This window comes from Coregonus lavaretus (assembly GCF_964263955.1).
Source record: "Coregonus lavaretus genome assembly, chromosome: 7".
NCBI lineage: Eukaryota > Metazoa > Chordata > Actinopteri > Salmoniformes > Salmonidae > Coregonus > Coregonus lavaretus.
In genome coordinates this window covers 26,648,032-26,666,832 of record NC_139994.1, presented here as the reverse complement: position 1 = coordinate 26,666,832, position 18,801 = coordinate 26,648,032, and the positions used below count along the sequence as shown (strand labels likewise).

Below are 18,801 nucleotides of genomic sequence, written 5' to 3'. Positions count from 1 at the left end.
GTATCCTGGGGTAAGGAGTGTTTTGGGGATTATGTAGAGCTGTGTCTTTTCTTTATATTTTCACAGTGATTTCGCACAGAAGCTAGCCAATGCTCTGGCCTACAACCCTGCCTCTGTCCTTCACACCCTCAACCTCACAAACAACTCCCTGGAGGACAAGGGTACAACAAACTCCCTGCTTAAATTTTTTTTCTTTCTATTTAATGATATTCAGTGATATTCAATGATTAGATATATAGGATACTGCACTAATCTAGAATTCTAGCTTCTAGTATTCTGTCCTACATTGGCATGGATCGTCTCAATGGCCAAATTTGTGTCTCAAAGCTTCAAGTTCATGAGAGGTTTAAGTTTGTTCATAAGTTAGGAATGCACTTTTTTTTTCTAGGTCTATCTGCTCTCAGTGCACAGCTAGCCAAACTCCCAATGGGTCTCAAGCATTTGAACCTTTCAAAGACTTCCATATCGCAAAAAGGTATTGTAAATTCATAACCAATTTACTTGACAAATATCATGTATTATGTCATTTCCTCTGAACTTCCTGTGTATGTGTTGTCAGGGGTTAACAGTCTTGCCCAGGCGCTGAGTGCCAACCCTGTTGTCCCCACTACCATCACACACCTGGACCTCTGTGGGAACTCACTCCGAGGAGACGATCTCTCAGTATGTACATCTCCTGGTAGAAGTTGCTAGGCACAGATCAGCTAACACTCCACAAAGCCTAATCTTAATAATAAGGGGAGGGAGTGCAAAACTGATCTTAGATCAGTGTTGTATTGGCAACATCATCAAAATCTTAAATGTTCTGTCCTGGCTTTCATATATTTTTCACACAGGACACAGAAATGGTGTGAAATAGAATTTGAAATATGAAGTGTATTCCATAGACATAATTCCCCCTTCATTGTACTCAGTATTTTCTGTTGTTCTCTTCATAATTTATCTGACGCTATTCACAGAATCTGTACAATTTCCTGGGTCAACCTAACAGTCTAGTAACTCTGGATCTGTCCAACAGTGACTGCTGTCTGGACCAAGTGAGTGAACCCTCATCCAATCCTAAGAAAAATTCACACTGCTATCGCTAGGCAATGATGGGACAATGGGACTTTAACCCTTTTTATGGGCACATTACATGGATATTCTAAACATAATCAATAATCTACATTAAGTAGATTAGTTTAATTGTAATAATATGCAATGAAAGTGAACATGGCATATTCGGACGTCATGTGAGCACTGTTTATAAGTATCATACCGTCTGCTTTTAATATCACTATTATCAATTGAAAAAAAACGATTAGCTTTTTATACAGTTATATTTATGGATCTTGTTGTTATATTTGTTGCTATGCAAATGGCCAGTCCATTTTGTAAAATACTGTCTGTAGTTCCCTAGACTGTGAGTTTGGAGAAAAGCTGTGATGTGACTTGACTGGTCCATGTTATTCAGATGCTCAACTCCTGTCTTCCAGGTCTGCACTTCACTTCTACGAGGTTCTCTCAAGCACCTCTCAGTGCTTAACATGTCTAAGAGCGTTTTCTCTCACAGGTGAGCCATACAACAACAAAATCTCTTGCTTATGCTAAAATAAGCCTGTCGCTCAATAGTTGCTGTTGCTTTCTATGTCCATGTGTCATATACTGCTCAAAGTGTCTCAAAGTGTGCTGGTATTCTTTTTGAACCCACAGGAGAAGTAAAGATGTGCCGCATTCCTTCAAGCAGTTCTTTGGCACAGCACTGGCGCTGAGCAGTGTCAACCTATCTGGAACCAAACTCCCTCTGGAGGCACTCAAGTGAGCTTGCAGTCTGCTCCATTTATGCCATTTGCTCCATTTAAGTGTATTACACCAAGAATGAAAATATGATATAGAAAACTGGAGAATATTCCTGGAGAAAATGTACATGTCTATAAATGGTTAGTGATGTATCTTTTAGACAGGAAGTCGTTGACATTCAGCGTATTATTATTTTTGTATACAGTATTTTTGCTTAATTTTTAAAAGAAAAAGTAAGTAGTATAGAGACATTTACTTAAAGTTGCTGTGAACAAGAAAGCAGTCTAACCACACCAACTCTTTACCGCCTGCATACTTCAGCCTGCTTTAGTCATTGAACTGAATAGAAAAGAAGTCGGTTGAGCTTGAATGAGTTTCTTTCTCCTCAGAGCACTTTTACTAGGTCTTGGCTGCAATCCTAATCTCAGTGAAGTGTCACTGGATCTCAGCAGCTCTGAGGTAAGAGGCTGAACTACTGCCTTGGCCCTGGCACACTTACCTGAATCTCTGAGGGAGAAATTAAAGGGGAAGTCTACTCTGAAATCAAATTCTAAAATAAAATGTCTTGAAACCCCTTTATTATTTGGGTTGATGTTCTGAATTACTTAACGTTATTTACTTATGTACCCTGAATGGCATCACCAAAATACATGTATGGATATTATCCTGATTGCAATTGCTATCCTTTCTCTAAATGTTTTGTTTTTGTTTCTCTCTATTACTTCAGCTAAGATCTGGAGGCTCTCAGATTCTGGAGGGCTGCATAGCTGAGATTCCCAACATCTCCAGCCTGGACATCTCAGACAACGGTGAGGCCTGAGTAGACATTGTATTGATTTTGAACGTTGTATACCTTGATTTTGACTTAATATTGTGTTATATATGATGCTCAGGTTTGGATTCAGACCTGACCACTCTCTTGGTGTGGCTGGCCAAAAATCGCTCCATCCGCCACCTCTCACTGGGCAAGAACTTCAATAACATCAAGTCCAAGTACGGGACTTACTTTTTTATTAACCTGTCACTTTAATATCCTGCTGTTTGTATCGTCCTCTCTGTCTGGAATGTAACAAAGTGTGCATGTCTTCCCACAGAAATTTGTCTCAAGTCTTAGACAACCTGGTGCACATGATACAGGAGGAGGAATCGGTGAGTCAGCTCTTATGGTGATACTTAGCCATAACAGCTTAGCATCAACATTTGTCTAACCCTTCATTACCATTGTTCAACTAACCTCTTTGTCACTTAGCCCCTGACGTCCCTCTCCCTGGCCGACTCCAAGCTGAAGGGAGATCTCTCCATCGTGCTGAACGCTCTGGGCAGCAACACCAGCCTGATCCGGGTGGACATCAGTGGCAACAGCATGGGAGACATGGGGGCCAAGATGCTGGCCAAGGCCCTACAGATCAACACCAAGCTCCGGTGAGAGGTCATGACTCAAGAAGAGATCCACTAGGGTCAACTGCGCCAACTTCCAATACTGCATAAGATTGATTCTACTGTATTCTATTGTTCTTCATTGTCATCTGTTATGCGTTTGTACAGGACAGTTATGTGGGACAAAAACAATGTCAGCCTACAAGGCCTCCAGGATGTGGCAGCTGCTCTAGAAAAGTATGTATCTGTGTCACAATTTATTCTATTCATTTATACTCCTCTGCACTTCTTCACATGGATATTTTGGTTAGGATATGTGAGTAGACATACACTTAGCTACATATAGAGTACTGTTACCCTCTCTGTCTCTTTCAGGAACCACACCATCCGCTTCATGCCCATCCCCATCATCGATGCAGCCCAGGCCCTCAAGGCCAGCCCTGAGAAAACAGAGGACGCCCTACTAAAGGTCAAAGTTTACATTTGTCTGCATGGTGGATATTAACTGATGACAGAATTGATGTCAATTGTCATTGATAACAAGGCATCGATAGCAGTGTTGAATGCAAAAACGGTCACATTTCCAGGCTATCTGTATGAATTAAAACAATTATTAGATATTATTATTTATTTATTTGTATCAATCTGTTCAAATCAATTCCCTTGCAGATGGAGCAGTATCTCCTAAGGAACCACGAGACTCGAAAATACCTCCAAGAGCAAGCTTACCGGCTCCAGCAAGGCATTGTCACGACAACCACACAACAGGTGACCCGTCTGTTTAAATCTGTTTGATCTGTAACTTTTATTGGTCTCTGCACTTTTTGGATAAATGTTAATAGTACATTGAGTTTCCACTGGAGAAGTTAAAGTTACATACTACGTCTTTTAAATGTTGAATGACCATAAACCATTACATTACTAAAATAAAAATAAAAATAAATAAAATATTACGTCCTCTGATGACCTCTGACCCCTCCTGCCTTCTGCTGCTCCAGATGATGGACATGATCTGTGTAAAGGTGCAGGACCACCTGAACTCCCTGAGGTACACAGAGACCGACGTCATCCAGGAGGACATGAAGGTGGCCAAGAACCTCATGAAGGATGCCAGGAACTCCAAAAGAGTGAGCTGAGAACCAGACATATTGTTCTCATAGAACCGCTAGAACATACAGTATGAACGCAGAAGTGATAGAACGTGGATTAACAAACCTTGATCTAGAGAGACAAAAATGACAGGGTAAACATTAACATCAAACTCTACGAGGGACATCCTGGTTAAAAAACATTTTGAAATACAAGAATACAGAAAAAGAGAAACCTCAAACACAAATGTTTAGATGAGAAAAGAGAACAGTCATCTTTTTCTTTTTGCCTCTTCCCCTCTTGTTCTCTTTCTTTCTCCTTCCTTCCATTTTCTGTTCATCTATCTAGCTGCTGCCCAACCTGTACCACGTGAGGGGCTCTCTTGGTGGCATGGGCGGCCCCATTCAGGACAAGCTGGAGTCCATGGCAGGAGAGATGGCCAAGGTCATGGATGAGCAGCTACAGGTACGCAACAGTCAAACACAGCAGTAATTGCGAAATGTCTTTAACAGTATTTTTCAAACTAGATATTTTTGGTGTTGATTTATCTTAGTGAATATCATAGCCTAGTGATTCTCAAGTCCTCGAAGTTGGATGTTTTTGTTCTAGTCCCACACAAGTCCACACCTGATTTAAACTGGTCATGTGCTTGATGATTAATCGAGTTGTTGAATCAGGTGTGCGTGTGATTGGGCATGAACAAAACTGTGCAATTTGACACTGCCCTAGGCCTTGCAGCAACTGTGAATTTGACATAAGCTAGCGCAATGTTCTTGCCAACCCCTCTTTTCTCTCTCTCCCACTCTTTCTCTCTCTCTCTCTCTCTCTCTTTGATCCAGACGTTGTTGCAGTCTATGGTTGACACAGCTGAAGGCCTCTGTCCCCATGTGATGATGAGGAGCAACCTGCACCAGGAGCTGATGAAGGCCGGCGCAGGCAGGATGACCGTCCCCCGTAGCTTCATCACCACCACACTACTGGAACAGTCAGGAGTCGACATCATCAACAAGATCAGGTGATCACCACAGGACCTGGTCAAGACGGGCCTGGTCAAGATAGCTAGCAGATGTTCTCATACAGAGTGACTAACAACAAGTGCATTCAACTAAGGAGAGGAAAACAACTACAAAACAATAATATCTCCAAAAACAAAGATTCACGCTGGGGTCTGGTCCAATGGTAGTCCTGCTGACCCTGGACATTACCTGCTTTGTGCCCGTCACAAGTAAACTTCAACAGATAAGGGCGGTGGGGGTAAATCATTTCAAATGTAGACGGTATCAGTTCATGTGAATTCAAACTGAATCAGTTCATTGTGATCTGCTCTGTGTAAGATGTGCTAGACCTAGTGAAATAATTGATTATGATTATGTCACATAGCCTTAGCTGATAACCGTGCAATGTACGTAAACGTCACTCTCAGAAAACTGCTGTAACATAGTCTGTAACTATGTGCAGCCCAGTCTTGATACAGTGCTGGTAGTAGAGAGGTAGTATCTGGCTCATGTTCTCCTCTCTGTCACACAGTGAAGTGAAGCTCAGTATGGCGTCCTTCCTCTCAGACCGTATCGTGGATGAGATCCTGGAATCTCTGTCCCGTTCCCAAAACACTCTGGTCAGTACTGTATCCTAAAATAGACTCTTTCTCTCTATTTCTCCAAGTGCCGTCACAAAAACCACCATTCGCTATGATGAAACTGGCTCTCTTGAGGACCGCCACAGGAATGGAAGACCCAGAGTTACCTCTGCTGCAGAGGATAAGTTCATTAGAGGTACCTCAGAAATTGCAGCCCAAATAAATGCTTCACAGAGTTCAAGTAACAGACACATCTCAACATAAACTGTTCAGAGGGGACTGTGTGAATCAGGCCTTCATGGTCGAATTGCTGCAAAAAAACCACTACTAAAGGACACCATAAAGAAGAAGAGACTTGCTTGGGCCAAAAAACACAAGCAATGGACATTAGACCGGTGGAAATGTGTCCTTTGGTCTGGAGTCCAAATTGGAGATGTTTGGTTCCAACTGCTGTGTCTTTGTGAGACGCGGTGTGGGTGAACGGATGATCTCCACATGTGTAGTTCCCACCGTAAAGCATGAAGGAGGAGGTGTTATGGTGTGGGGGTGCTTTGCTGGTGACACTGTCTGTGATTTATTTATGTGGAGATCATCCGTTCACCCACACCGCGTCTCACAAAGACACAGCAGTTGGAACCAAACATCTCCAATTTGGACTCCAGACCAAAGGACACATTTCCACCGGTCTAATGTCCATTGCTTGTGTTTTTTGGCCCAAGCAAGTCTCTTCTTCTTTATGGTGTCCTTTAGTAGTGGTTTCTTTGCAGCAATTCGACCATGAAGGCCTGATTCACACAGTCCCCTCTGAACAGTTTATGTTGAGATGTGTCTGTTACTTGAACTCTGTGAAGCATTTATTTGGGCTGCAATTTCTGAGACTGGTAACTCTAATGAACTTATCCTCTGCAGGAGAGGTAACTCTGGATCTTCCATTCCTGTGGCGGTCCTCATTCGAGCCAGTTTCATCATAGCGCTTGATGGTTTTTGCGACTGCACTTGAAGAAACGTTCTAAGTTCTTGAAATGTTTCATATTGACTGACTTTCATGTCTTAAAGTAGTGATGTACTGTCGTTTCTCTTTGCTTATTTGAGCTGTTCTTGCCATAATATGGACTTGGTCTTTTACCAAATATGGCTATCTTCTGTGACCCTACCGTAAAAATGTATGCACACATGACTGTAAGTCACTTTGGATAAAAGCGTCTGCTAAATGGCATATTAATATTAATATTAATACCTTGTCACAAGACAACTGATTGGCTCAAACGCATTAAGAAGGAAATACATTCCAAAAATTAACTTTTAGCAAGGCACACCTTGTGCCAAGAGTGTGCAAAGCTGTCAACAAGGCAAAGGGTGGCTATTTGAAGAATCTCAAATATAAAACATATTTTGATTTGTTTAACACTTTTTTGGTTACTACATGATTCCATATGTGTTATTTCATAGTTTTGATGTCTTCATTATCTACAATGTAGAAAATAGGAAAAATAAAGAAAAACCCTTGAATAGGTACAGTGAGGGAAAAAAGTATTTCATCCCCTGCTGAGTTTGTACGTTTGCCCACTGACAAAGACATGATCAGTCTATAATTTTAATGGTAGGTTTATTTGAACAGTGAGAGACAGAATAACAACAAAAACATCCAGAAAAACGCATGTCAAAAATGTTATAAATTGATTTGCATTTTAATGAGGGAAATAAGTATTTGACCCCTCTGCAAAACATGACTTAGTACTTGGTGGCAAAACCCTTGTTGGCAATCACAGAGGTCAGACGTTTCTTGTAGTTGGCCACCAGGTTTGCACACATCTCAGGAGGTATTTTGTCCCACTCCTCTTTGCAGATCTTCTCCAAGTCATTAAGGTTTCGAGGCTGACGTTTGGCAACTCGAACCTTCAGCTCCCTCCACAGATTTTCTTTGGGATTAAGGTCTGGAGACTGGCCACTCCAGGACCTTAATGTGCTTCTTCTTGAGCCACTCCTTTGTTGCCTTGGCCGTGTGTTTTGGGTCATTGTCATGCTGGAATACCCATCCACGACCCATTTTCAATGCCCTGGCTGAGGGAAGGAGGTTCTCACCCAAGATATGACGGTACATGGCCCCGTCCATCGTCCCTCTGATACGGTGAAGTTGTTCTGTCCCCTTAGCAGAAAAACACCCTCAAAGCATAATGTTTCCACCTCCATGTTTGACGGTGGGGATGGTGTTCTTGGGGTCATAGGCAGCATTCCTCCTCCTCCAAACACGGCGAGTTGAGTTGATGCCAAAGAGCTCGATTTTGGTCTCATCTGACCACAACACTTTCACCCAGTTCTCCTCTGAATCATTCAGATGTTCATTGGCAAACTTCAGACGGGCCTGTATATGTGCTTTCTTGAGCAGGGGGGACCTTGCGGGCGCTGCAGGATTTCAGGCCTTCACCAATTGTTTTCTTGGTGACTATGGTCCCAGCTGCCTTGAGATCATTGACAAGATCCTCCCGTGTAGTTCTGGGCTGCTTCCTCACCGTTCTCATGATCATTGCAACTCCACGAGGTGAGATCTTGCATGGAGCCCCAGGCCGATGGAGATTGACAGTTATTTTGTGTTTGTTCCATTTGCGAATAATCGCACCAACTGTTGTCACCTTCTCACCAAGCTGCTTGGCGATGGTCTTGTAGCCCATTCCAGCCTTGTGTAGGTCTACAATCTTGTCCCTGACATCCTTGGAGAGCTCTTTGGTCTTGGCCATGGTGGAGAGTTTGGAATCTGACTGATTGATTGCTTCTGTGGACAGGTGTCTTTTATACAAGTAACAAGCTGAGATTAGGAGCACTCCCTTTAAGAGTCTGCTCCTAATCTCAACTCGTTACTTGTATAAAAGACACCTGGGAGCCAGAAATCTTTCTGATTGAGAGGGGGTCAAATACTTATTTCCCTCATTAAAATGCAAATCAATTTATAACATTTTTGACATGCGTTTTTCTGGATTTTTTTGTTGTTATTCTGTTTCTCACTGTTCAAATAAACCTACCATTCAAATTATAGACTGATTATTTCTTTGTCAGTGGGCAAACGTACAAAATCAGCAGGGGATCAAATACTTCTTTCCCATATATATATATATATATATATATATATATATATATATATATATATATATATATATATATATATATATATATATATATATATATATATATATATATATATATATATATATATATACACACACACACACACACACACACACACACACACACACACACACACACACACACACACAGACAATAATGCATTTTTGCTTAAATTACTTTTAATCCTGATTAGGGCACTTCTGCACCACATCAAAGCAAATACTGGTGAAGAAACACTGACAGTGTAAATACTGGTGAACACTGACAGTGTATGGCTTTTCCTCCCTCCCCACCCCAGGCAGAACACCTGACCAGGAAACCGCAGCCTCTTCTCCACCAGGAGCTCAAAGAGACGGAGGTGCTGGAGGAGACGGTCCTCCAACCTGAGGCCCAGACCCAGGAGCAGAGGCAGCACCATGCTGAGAGGCTGGAGGAGATGGACACCTGTGTGGTAACTAAGACTGGTCCCTTCTGCTATGAAGGCTTGTGATGCCCATCTGCTGTACTGAAGCATGACTCACTGGCTGACTGTTTTTTCTTGACTGTGTTTGTGACCTGCGGATGACACCCAAGTCCAAGAGGAAGAGCATTCTCTGCAGGATGCTGCGGCCTGTATCTGTGGCCTTTGGTGAGGTTATGTTCTACATCCCGGGTACAGTAGATCTGCTCAAATAGATTTAGATTACAGTACAGTAGTAATGTAGTATTTCAGCAACTTGGAATGAGAGAGGTTTGGTTTTACCTCATCTATTTATGGTTGTTCTTGTCCATCAGAAATGGAGTTTGACTTGGACAAGGCCCTGGAAGAAGTGCCTATACATGAGGAAGACCCGCCCCATCCTCCCCCATTGGACAAGAAGCCGACGTACTTTGGCGAGCTGCCCACTATGGAGGCCCGAAAGCTAGAGCATCACACCAAGCTCCGCCCCAAACCGAAAAAGAGGGCCAACCCTAGCCGAGCACCAGTAAGAGGCCTTCCACCTGACCCCTCTCTCTTATTCCCCCTCTCTTTCTCCCTCTTTCTCTCTTTCTATGTCTACCTACTATTCTGTATGATATTGAATATGGCTTGATGTAGGCCTACATATTTCTGGGGTTTTCAGCGGGAACCAATCTGCACCTCTCCACCACCAGAAGTGGAGAAGAACGACCTCCTGGGAAAAGTGGATGAGGGTGTTGATGAATTCTTCTACAAAAAAATCACCAAACTTAGTTTTAAGTGAGTCCTAATTCCTATTATGGTGAACTCTTCCCAAAAGTAAATGAAATTACTTGACGTTTAGAATAAATTATTCGTTTCCATAAGATTTAAATCACTCAGTGTTTGTGTTAAAGCATGCAGCAGTAAGCTAACAATGGCTAGATTGTTTGCAGGCTAACTATCTACAGGTAAATGCCAAAATAAAGGAAACACCAACATAAAGTGTCTTAATAAGGCGTTGGGTCACCATGAGCCGCCAGAACAGCTTCAGTGAGCATCGGCATAGATTCTACAAGTGTCTGGAACTCTATTGGAGGGATGCGACACCATTCTTCCCCAAGAAATTCCATAATTTGTTATTTTGTTGATGGTGGCGCAAAACCCTGTCTCAGGCGCCACTCCAGAATCTCCCACAAGTGTTCAATTGGGTTGAGATCTGGTGACTGAGACACACACACACCCTTTAAACCCCCTATGGTCCTTTGAGACCTTTTTCAAAGTCACTGAGGTCTCTTCTTCTAGCCATGGTAGCCAAAATAATGGGCGTTTCTATATATGACCCTAAGCATGATGGGATGATAATTGCTTAATTAACTCATGATCCACACCTGTTTGGAAGCACCTGCTTTCAATATACTTTGTATCCCTCATTTACTCAAGTGTTTGCTTTATTTTGGCCGTTTACCTGTACCTTTTAATTTACGTATTTAAAAGTTGTTAATTATAGAAGTTGTGAGTGTGTACTGTTCAGCAAAAGCATTCTTTAACATTTCTAGACGACCCACCCTGAGGGGCTCCTCCAACATCCAGGAGGGGTCGGAGAAGAAACGGGAATCCCGGAAAAGCGGCTTCCTTAACCTCATCAAGTCTCGCACCTCCAAGTCTGAGAAGAGCCATGGAACAGCTGCCATCACCACCCCGGCTTCTGCGACCGTCAGCACTGTGACAGAGGAGCCCCTGTCCCCCAAGGCTCCGTTGTGGGACCACTCCGAAATCTCCCCTGACCACACAAAAAAGCAGCCAACCCCTGAACTCACTGAGGAACAGCACTTGGAGAGTGACAGTAAGGGTAGTCCTCATGGTGGCCGGCACTTTGGGGTCCCCATAATGGGCCCCATAATGTGCATGGACCTCCTGGCTGAGATGAGAAAAATGCATGAGAAAATGGCCGCCCATAAGGTGGGTAAACTGACCAGATTTAGCTGCTTTTGACTCTGTTACAGTGGGGAGAACAAGTATTTGATACACTGCAGATTTTGTAGGTTTTCCTACTTACAAAGCATGTAGAGGTCTGTAATTTTTATCATAGGTACACTTCAACTGTGAGAGACGGAATCTAAAACAAAAATCCAGAAAATCACATTGTATGATTTTTAAGTAATTAATTTGCATTTTATTGCATGACATAAGTATTTGATCACCTACCAACCAGTAAGAATTCCGGCTCTCACAGACCTGTTAGTTTTTCTTTAAGAAGCCCTCCTGTTCTCCACTCATTACCTGTATTAACTGCACCTGTTTGAACTCGTTACCTGTATAAAAGACACCTGTCCACACACTCAATCAAACAGACTCCAACCTCTCCAAAATGGCCAAGACCAGACAGCTGTGTAAGGACATCAGGGATAAAATTGTAGACCTGCAAAAGGCTGGGATGGCCTACAGGACAATAGGCAAGCAGCTTGGTGAGAAGGCAACAACTTTTGGCGCAATTATTAGAAAATTGAAGAAGTTCAAGATGACGGTCAATCACCCTCGGTCTGGGGCTCCATGCAAGATCTCAATGATCATGAGGAAGGTGAGGGATCAGCCCAGAACTACACGGCAGGACCTGGTCAATGACCTGAAGAGAGCTGGGACCGCAGTCTCAAAGAAAACCATTAGTAACACACTACGCCGTCATGGATTAAAATCCTGCAGCGCACGTAAGTCCCTCTGCTCAAGCCAGCGCATGTCCAGGCCCGTCTGAAGTTTGCCAATGACCATCTGGATAATCCAGAGGAGGAATGGGAGAAGGTCATGTGGTCTGATGAGACAAAAATAGAGCTTTTTGGTCTAAACTCCACTCGCCGTGTTTGGAGGAAGAAGAAGGATGAGTACAACCCCAAGAACACCATCCCAACCGTGAAGCATGGAGGTGGAAACATCATTCTTTGGGGATGCTTTTCCGCAAAGGTGACAGGACGACTGCACTGTATTGAGGGGAGGATGGATGGGGCCATGTATCGCAAGATCTTGGCCAACAACCTCCTTCCCTCAGTAAGAGCATTGAAGATGGGTCGTGGCTGGGTCATCCAGCATGACAATGACCCGAAGACACACAGCCAGGGCAACTAAGGAGTGGCTCCGTAAGAAGCATCTCAAGGTCCTGGAGTGCCCTAGCCAGTCTCCAGACCTGAACCCAATAGAAAATCTTTGGAGGGAGCTGAAAGTCCGTATTGCCCAGCGACAGCCCCGAAACCTGAAGGATCTGGAGAAGGTCTGTATGGAGGAGTGGGCCAAAATCCCTGCTGCAGTGTGTGCAAACCTGGTCAAGACCTACAGGAAACGTATGATCTCTGTAATTGCAAACAAAGGTTACAATTGACGGAGTCACCCATAATTCACCAAATGATATTTTGAAGGAAGAAACAAAGTACTTTAAGCATATGTTTTCTTTTCAGTCGCCTCCATCTCCTCTAACTGAAGCTAATTGTAGAGATTTTTTTTCTATTGATAATGTCAAATTAACAGCCACACATAAAGACTCATGTGAAGGTGAAATTACAGAGGAGGAACTTCTGGATGCAATTAAAGACTTTAAGTCCGGGAAAACTCCAGGGTTGGATGGCATACCAGTCGAGGTATACCAAACCTTTTTTGATATACTAAGAGGACCGTTATTAGCATGTTTTAACCACTCCTATGTAAATGGTAGATTATCTGACACTCAAGAAGAAGGTCTGATCTCATTATTACTGAAACAGGATACAAGTGGAAAATATAAAGATCCAGTCCATTTACAAAATTGGAGGCCCTTTACACTTCAGTGTTGTGATGCAAAAATCCTAGCAAAATGTATAGCACATAGAATTAAAAAGGTATTGTCGGATATTATTCATTCTAATCAGACAGGTTTTTTACATGGAAGATACATTGGAGATAATATAAGGCAAGTATTGGAAACAATAGAACACTATGGAAAATATGGGAAACCAGGCCTGCTATTCATAGCAGACTTCGAAAAGGCATTTGATAAAGTTCGACTGGGGTTTATATATAAATGCCTGGAGCATTTCAATTTTGGAGAATCTCTTATAAAATGGGTCAAAATCATGTATAGTAACCCTAGGTGTAAAATAGTAAATAATGGCTATTTCTCAGAAAGTTTTAAACTGTCAAGAGGAGTGAAACAAGGTTGTCCACTATCTGCATATCTATTTATTGTGGCCATCGAGATGTTAGCTATTAAAATCAGATCCAATAATAATATCAGAGGATTAGAAATACAGGGCTTAAAAACAAAGGTGTCATTGTACGCTGATGATTCATGTTTTCTTTTAAATCCACAACTAGAATCCCTCCACAGCCTCATAGAGGATCTAGATACATTTTCTAACCTCTCTGGATTACAACCAAATTATGATAAATGTACTATATTACGTATTGGATCACTAAAAAATACAATTTTTACATTACCATGTAGTCTACCAATAAAATGGTCTGATGGTAATGTGGATATACTCGGAATACATATCCCAAAGGAAATAAATGATCTCACTTCAATACATTTTAATAGAAAGTTAGCAAAAATAGATAAGATCTTACTACCAAGGAAAGGAAAATACCTGTTAATTTGTGGAAAAATCACCCTGATTAACTCTTTAGTATTATCCCAGTTTACCTATTTGCTTATGGTCTTGCCGACGCCTAGCGAACAGTTTTTTAAATTATATGAGAAAAAAATATTCAATCTTATTTGGAACGGCAAGCCAGACAAAATGAAAAGAGCATATTTATATAATGAATATGAATTCGGAGGACAGAAATTATTAAATATTAAAGCATTAGACCTATCACTAAAAGCTTCAGTCATACAAAAGTTATACTTAAATCCGAACTGGTTCTCAAGCAAATTAGTAAGATTGTCTCACCCAATGTTCAAGAAAGGCCTTTTTCCCTTTATTCAGATTACAACCTCTCACTTTCAGTTATTTGAAAAGGAAATAATCTCCCAAATGTCACTATTTCTAAAACAAGCCATAGAAAGTTGGTTGCAATTTCAATTTAATCCTCCAGAAACGACAGAACAAATAATGCAACAAATATTGTGGTTAAATTCAAATATACTAATTGACAAAAAACCTTTATTTTTTGACAGAATGTTTAAAAAAGGTATAATCTTCGTAAATGATATCATCGGTAGGACTGGTGGAGTTATGTCGCACATGCAGCTAACAAAAACATATGGAAATGTCTGCTCTACCCAAAATTACAACCAAATAATTGCAGCCTTACCGCAAAAGTGGAAGAGGAAAGTGGAAGGGGGAGAAAGTAAGGAACTTGTCTGTCGGCCTTGCATTAAAGAACATAATTGGTTAAGGAAAACTGTGATAAATAAAAAAGTATATCAGTTTCACTTAAGGACCAAAGGATTGACAGCCATCCCATATAGATTGCAAAATAGTTGGGAAGAGATCTTTGACGTACCGATCCCATGGCATAGTGTTTATGAACTGACACGCAAAACGACACCGGATTCAAAAATTAGAATCTTTCAATTTAAATTATTATATAAAATTCTTGCTACCAATAGAATGTTATTTATATGGGGGATACAATCTTCCCAGCTCTGCAGATTTTGCTGTGAAGAGACAGAATCATTAGATCATTTGTTTTGGTTCTGTCCATTTGTAGCTTGTTTTTGGACACAGGTCCAGGAATTTACCTGGAACTAACCTTGCAGATAGCATTACTGGGTGATCTGAAAAGTCATAGTCAATCAATCAATAATATAATAATACTTTTAGCAAAAATGTTTATTTTTAATTCACAATCTGTAGAAGCAATGAGAATAGAAAGGTTCAGAACTTTTGTAAAACATCACAGTACGGTTGAAATATATATGGCAAATAGAAATCCTATATGGATGGTGTTAAGAGATAGATGGGAGGTATTGAATAGAGTTGAAGGATGGGACTAATAACAAATAACAACAAATAATAACAAAGATATCTAATAATGTAAGCATACTGTGTCCATAATAAATATATAGGTTGTATGTTGGGAGCTTTTGGGAAAGAGCACAGTTAGAAAGATATGGCATATAGAAGCAAACCGGATGGACATCATGAAAATGATCGGAGAGGTTGAGAGTAGAAGAAGTTCAGGAGCAAAAAAAAAAATATATATATATATATATATATATATATATATATATATATATAATAGAATTATTGTAAAATTAACTCTGTCCATAAGGTGTAGATAGTAATTATAGACCGGAAGTAGAGGCCTGGGCATTGTTGTTCACTAATTTACTCCAAGTAGGGAAAGGATGGTGGGGTTGAAAAGTAATAAAGGGGAGTATATATATATATAAAAAAAACAATTAAAAAAACATGGGGGATTGGAAGTGATGCAGACAATTACATTGATAGAAGATACAATCTATCTGCAATATTAAGCTGATCCATTCCCCCCGAAAAAAAATAAAATAATAAAAAATAAAAATAAAATAAAAAATGTAATACAAAGGTTTCTGTACCAAATATTAAGTTCTGCTTTTCTGATGTATCAAATTCTTATGTCATGCAATAAAATGCAAATTAATTACCTGTACCTATGATAAAAATTACAGACCTCTACATGCTTTGTAAGTCGGAAAACCTGCAGTGTATCAAATACTTGTTCTCCCCACTGTAAGTGTATGAGCCAGTATCACCCCTTAGCTGACAGCGTTTCCCAAACTCAGTCCTCGGGACCCCAAGGGGTGCACGTTTTGGTTTTTGCCTTAACGCTACACAGCTGATTCAAATGATTAGAGCTTGGTGATTAGTTGATTATTTGAATCAGCTGTGTAGTGCTAGGGCAAAAAACTAAACGTGCACCCCTTGGGGTCCCGAGGATCGAGTTTGGGAAACCCTGCAAGACTTAGCATCATTGAACTACTGAATAATGACCTTCTTGCAGGGTAACACACCTCCTCTGAAAAAGTCCCAGATAGTAAGGAATAAAAGGGAGATAGTAATATGTTTGTTCTTTTAATGTTGAAGATACACTATATGTGCTGTCTTCAACTGTAGATATTCCAATCATTTGGAAAGCTACAGATCGTCATGAGTGGATAACAGTGAAGGTGCCGCCCTATAGTGGCTCTATATGGAACATCCATGTCTCAGCTTGGTTCAGACTGTTGAATACAAAACCGTGCAGTGGAAAACACAATGGTGCCTCTAAAAGCAGGTTTAGGACAAACTAAAGACGTTGGCCATACTGAAAGAAGTTTGTTTGTTCTTTTTACAGTCTGACTCTTCAGACAATGCAGATGGTAAACAAGGTGAGTTGGCCTCTATATCCCAATCAGATAATTATATTTTTTAATTACATTTAGTGATATTTAATCTTTATGTACACAAGGATGGCTCAACTCAATTATGCCACAGCGTCTGTCTTGCCGTTCAGCTTGCCAGCTGCCATGTGGTACAATAAAAGTGAACAAAATGTTTCATTAAATTAGAGCGCTAGGTAACACTTTGTTTAGACAGTTCCTTGTAAAAGCTCTACGAACCATCCACACATTTGCTGTGTATTCTATTTCTAAAAAGTGTTCAATATTGGTCTTCTTTGTTATGTCTCTCTGTAGGAAAGCCAGAGAGTCAAACATCGTCGATAGCGCCCAGGTCTAAACCCACCAGTGTTACACTCAGACCCCCAGCACCCCAGAGCATCAAGCCCCACATGGGACCACACACTTTGGGACCCCTGAGCCCTGGCAGCAGCCACAGCCCAGGTATGCATATGAATAAGTATACTTTATTGATAGTGATACTCAGATGGGAAATAAGGGCACCAGAAACAAAAATAGATGAAGAAGAAGATTACTTTGCTATTGTGATTTATCTTGCCTTAATTTGTCCTGTTGTCTGTAACCATTCTTTATTTGTCTATTTTTCACCCTCAGATGATACCCCTGACTCCCCTCTTGGCAACGTATCCCCAAAAGGACCACTGCCCGCCCCTCGCCTGAAGAAGGCACCCTCAGACTATGAGAGGGAAGGGGAGAGTAGCCACATTAATCGTAGGTATATCTATTACCCGTGTACCCTCCACCCAGAAGAACTGATTTAGGAACAGCTCACCACAGTCCAATGTTGATATTGAGAGTAAATAGAATAAGCAAAGCTGTTTTGCTTCACGTAAAGACAAAGGGATTTATTTCAGTTCACTGAGAACATAGTATGCTATAGAAATAAAGTCACTATGTGAGTTTGGTAGTATTGAATAGACACCTGGTATGATTGAAGCATTAAAGCATCTTTTACCCTCATCTCTCTCTCCATTAGTTGAACTCACAGGAGACTCCAGCCCATTTGACTTGGACCAAGAGACGGACAGGTCTGCTATTGACGGGAGACAGTGGTCCTCCCTGAAGCGCTCCACTTCTGTGGCACAGGAAGTAGAGGGTCGAGAGCGCACCAAGTCCCTCCCTGCATCTGGTTAGACCAATTACCTTCTCTCCTTCAGCTGTTTTTTTAAATACTTAAGACACGTACAGTAGTGTAGTGTTGGGTGTATCAACAACTAATGGTAGTAAAGTAAGTTGCAGCAGTTTTGGCACGTCCAATTGTGGCCGTACCTTTTGAATAACATGCAGTGGAACTGGCCGTTCTCAGTAATAGTAGTTGTAGGGGTTTCTCCTGGAGCTCCAGTAGCTATTTCTGTTGGTTTATTAGTAATCACACAGCTGTGACGTCGTTTGTAGTCTCAGTAGTACCAGTAGTTATGGTGTAGGCTACCAGTTGGAGCTTCCTCATTGTTTAGTACCATATCAGCTCACACACCACTGTCTTGTGTCACTGTCCTTGCAGTGAGACCTTCATCCATGGTGGACCTTGCCCACTACCAAAGCCCTGGGGTGTTTGCTAAAGACAACAACACCGAAGAGGACTTCCCTCCTCCCCCTGACACGGACCAAAGACAGGACCTCAGGCCTGACAACATGGAGGAGGACACCATCGATGACGACATCCCAGTGTAGAGAGAAAAGCTACATACTTTCCCCAAAGTGTTCCATGGAGTGTCCAAGTGTGGAGAATCGTAATACAGCCAAAGAGCAAAGAACAAAAAAAAGCTTATGGAGAAAACCATGCCAGTACCTTATTCTGAATTATCTTAATCTAAACAAAGGCCGTTGATTGGCTTATTCAATCAACCAATAAGCACTACTGTGTTCCTATGTCTAATATGCATGTTATGTAGATTTATGTCAAAATGTATTAATACACTGAAAGAGACATGGATATGTTGAAAAGTACACTACATTACCAAAAGTATGTGGACACCTGCTCATCGAAACATCTCATTCCAAAATCATGGGTATTAATATGGAGTTGGTCCCCCCTTTGCTGCTATAACAGCCTCCACTCTTCTGGGAAGGCTTTCCACTAGATGTTGGAAC

The 18,801-nt window shown here is 41.3% G+C and overlaps 1 protein-coding gene across 1 annotated transcript in view; it reads left to right on the top strand.

Annotated features, from left to right (window-relative positions):
• The window catches only part of LOC311133053 (F-actin-uncapping protein LRRC16A-like), a 33,369-nt gene extending 14,894 nt beyond the window's left edge, over positions 1-18,475 (top strand). Inside the window, exons 11-38 of the mRNA XM_084166479.1 lie at positions 67-161; positions 389-475; positions 560-663; positions 960-1,037; positions 1,476-1,552; positions 1,693-1,797; positions 2,169-2,238; positions 2,507-2,588; positions 2,673-2,772; positions 2,874-2,928; positions 3,029-3,201; positions 3,325-3,393; positions 3,532-3,625; positions 3,826-3,924; positions 4,155-4,283; positions 4,594-4,710; positions 5,085-5,260; positions 5,773-5,860; positions 9,240-9,392; positions 9,515-9,593; positions 9,716-9,906; positions 10,045-10,160; positions 10,919-11,321; positions 16,647-16,680; positions 16,987-17,133; positions 17,305-17,421; positions 17,687-17,839; positions 18,212-18,475. Coding sequence (XP_084022605.1) covers positions 67-161; positions 389-475; positions 560-663; positions 960-1,037; positions 1,476-1,552; positions 1,693-1,797; positions 2,169-2,238; positions 2,507-2,588; positions 2,673-2,772; positions 2,874-2,928; positions 3,029-3,201; positions 3,325-3,393; positions 3,532-3,625; positions 3,826-3,924; positions 4,155-4,283; positions 4,594-4,710; positions 5,085-5,260; positions 5,773-5,860; positions 9,240-9,392; positions 9,515-9,593; positions 9,716-9,906; positions 10,045-10,160; positions 10,919-11,321; positions 16,647-16,680; positions 16,987-17,133; positions 17,305-17,421; positions 17,687-17,839; positions 18,212-18,381 — 3,361 coding nt within the window. The 3' untranslated portion in view covers positions 18,382-18,475. The remainder of the gene's footprint in view (positions 1-66; positions 162-388; positions 476-559; positions 664-959; positions 1,038-1,475; positions 1,553-1,692; positions 1,798-2,168; positions 2,239-2,506; positions 2,589-2,672; positions 2,773-2,873; positions 2,929-3,028; positions 3,202-3,324; positions 3,394-3,531; positions 3,626-3,825; positions 3,925-4,154; positions 4,284-4,593; positions 4,711-5,084; positions 5,261-5,772; positions 5,861-9,239; positions 9,393-9,514; positions 9,594-9,715; positions 9,907-10,044; positions 10,161-10,918; positions 11,322-16,646; positions 16,681-16,986; positions 17,134-17,304; positions 17,422-17,686; positions 17,840-18,211) is intronic.
• Positions 18,476-18,801: the final 326 nt, after the last annotated feature.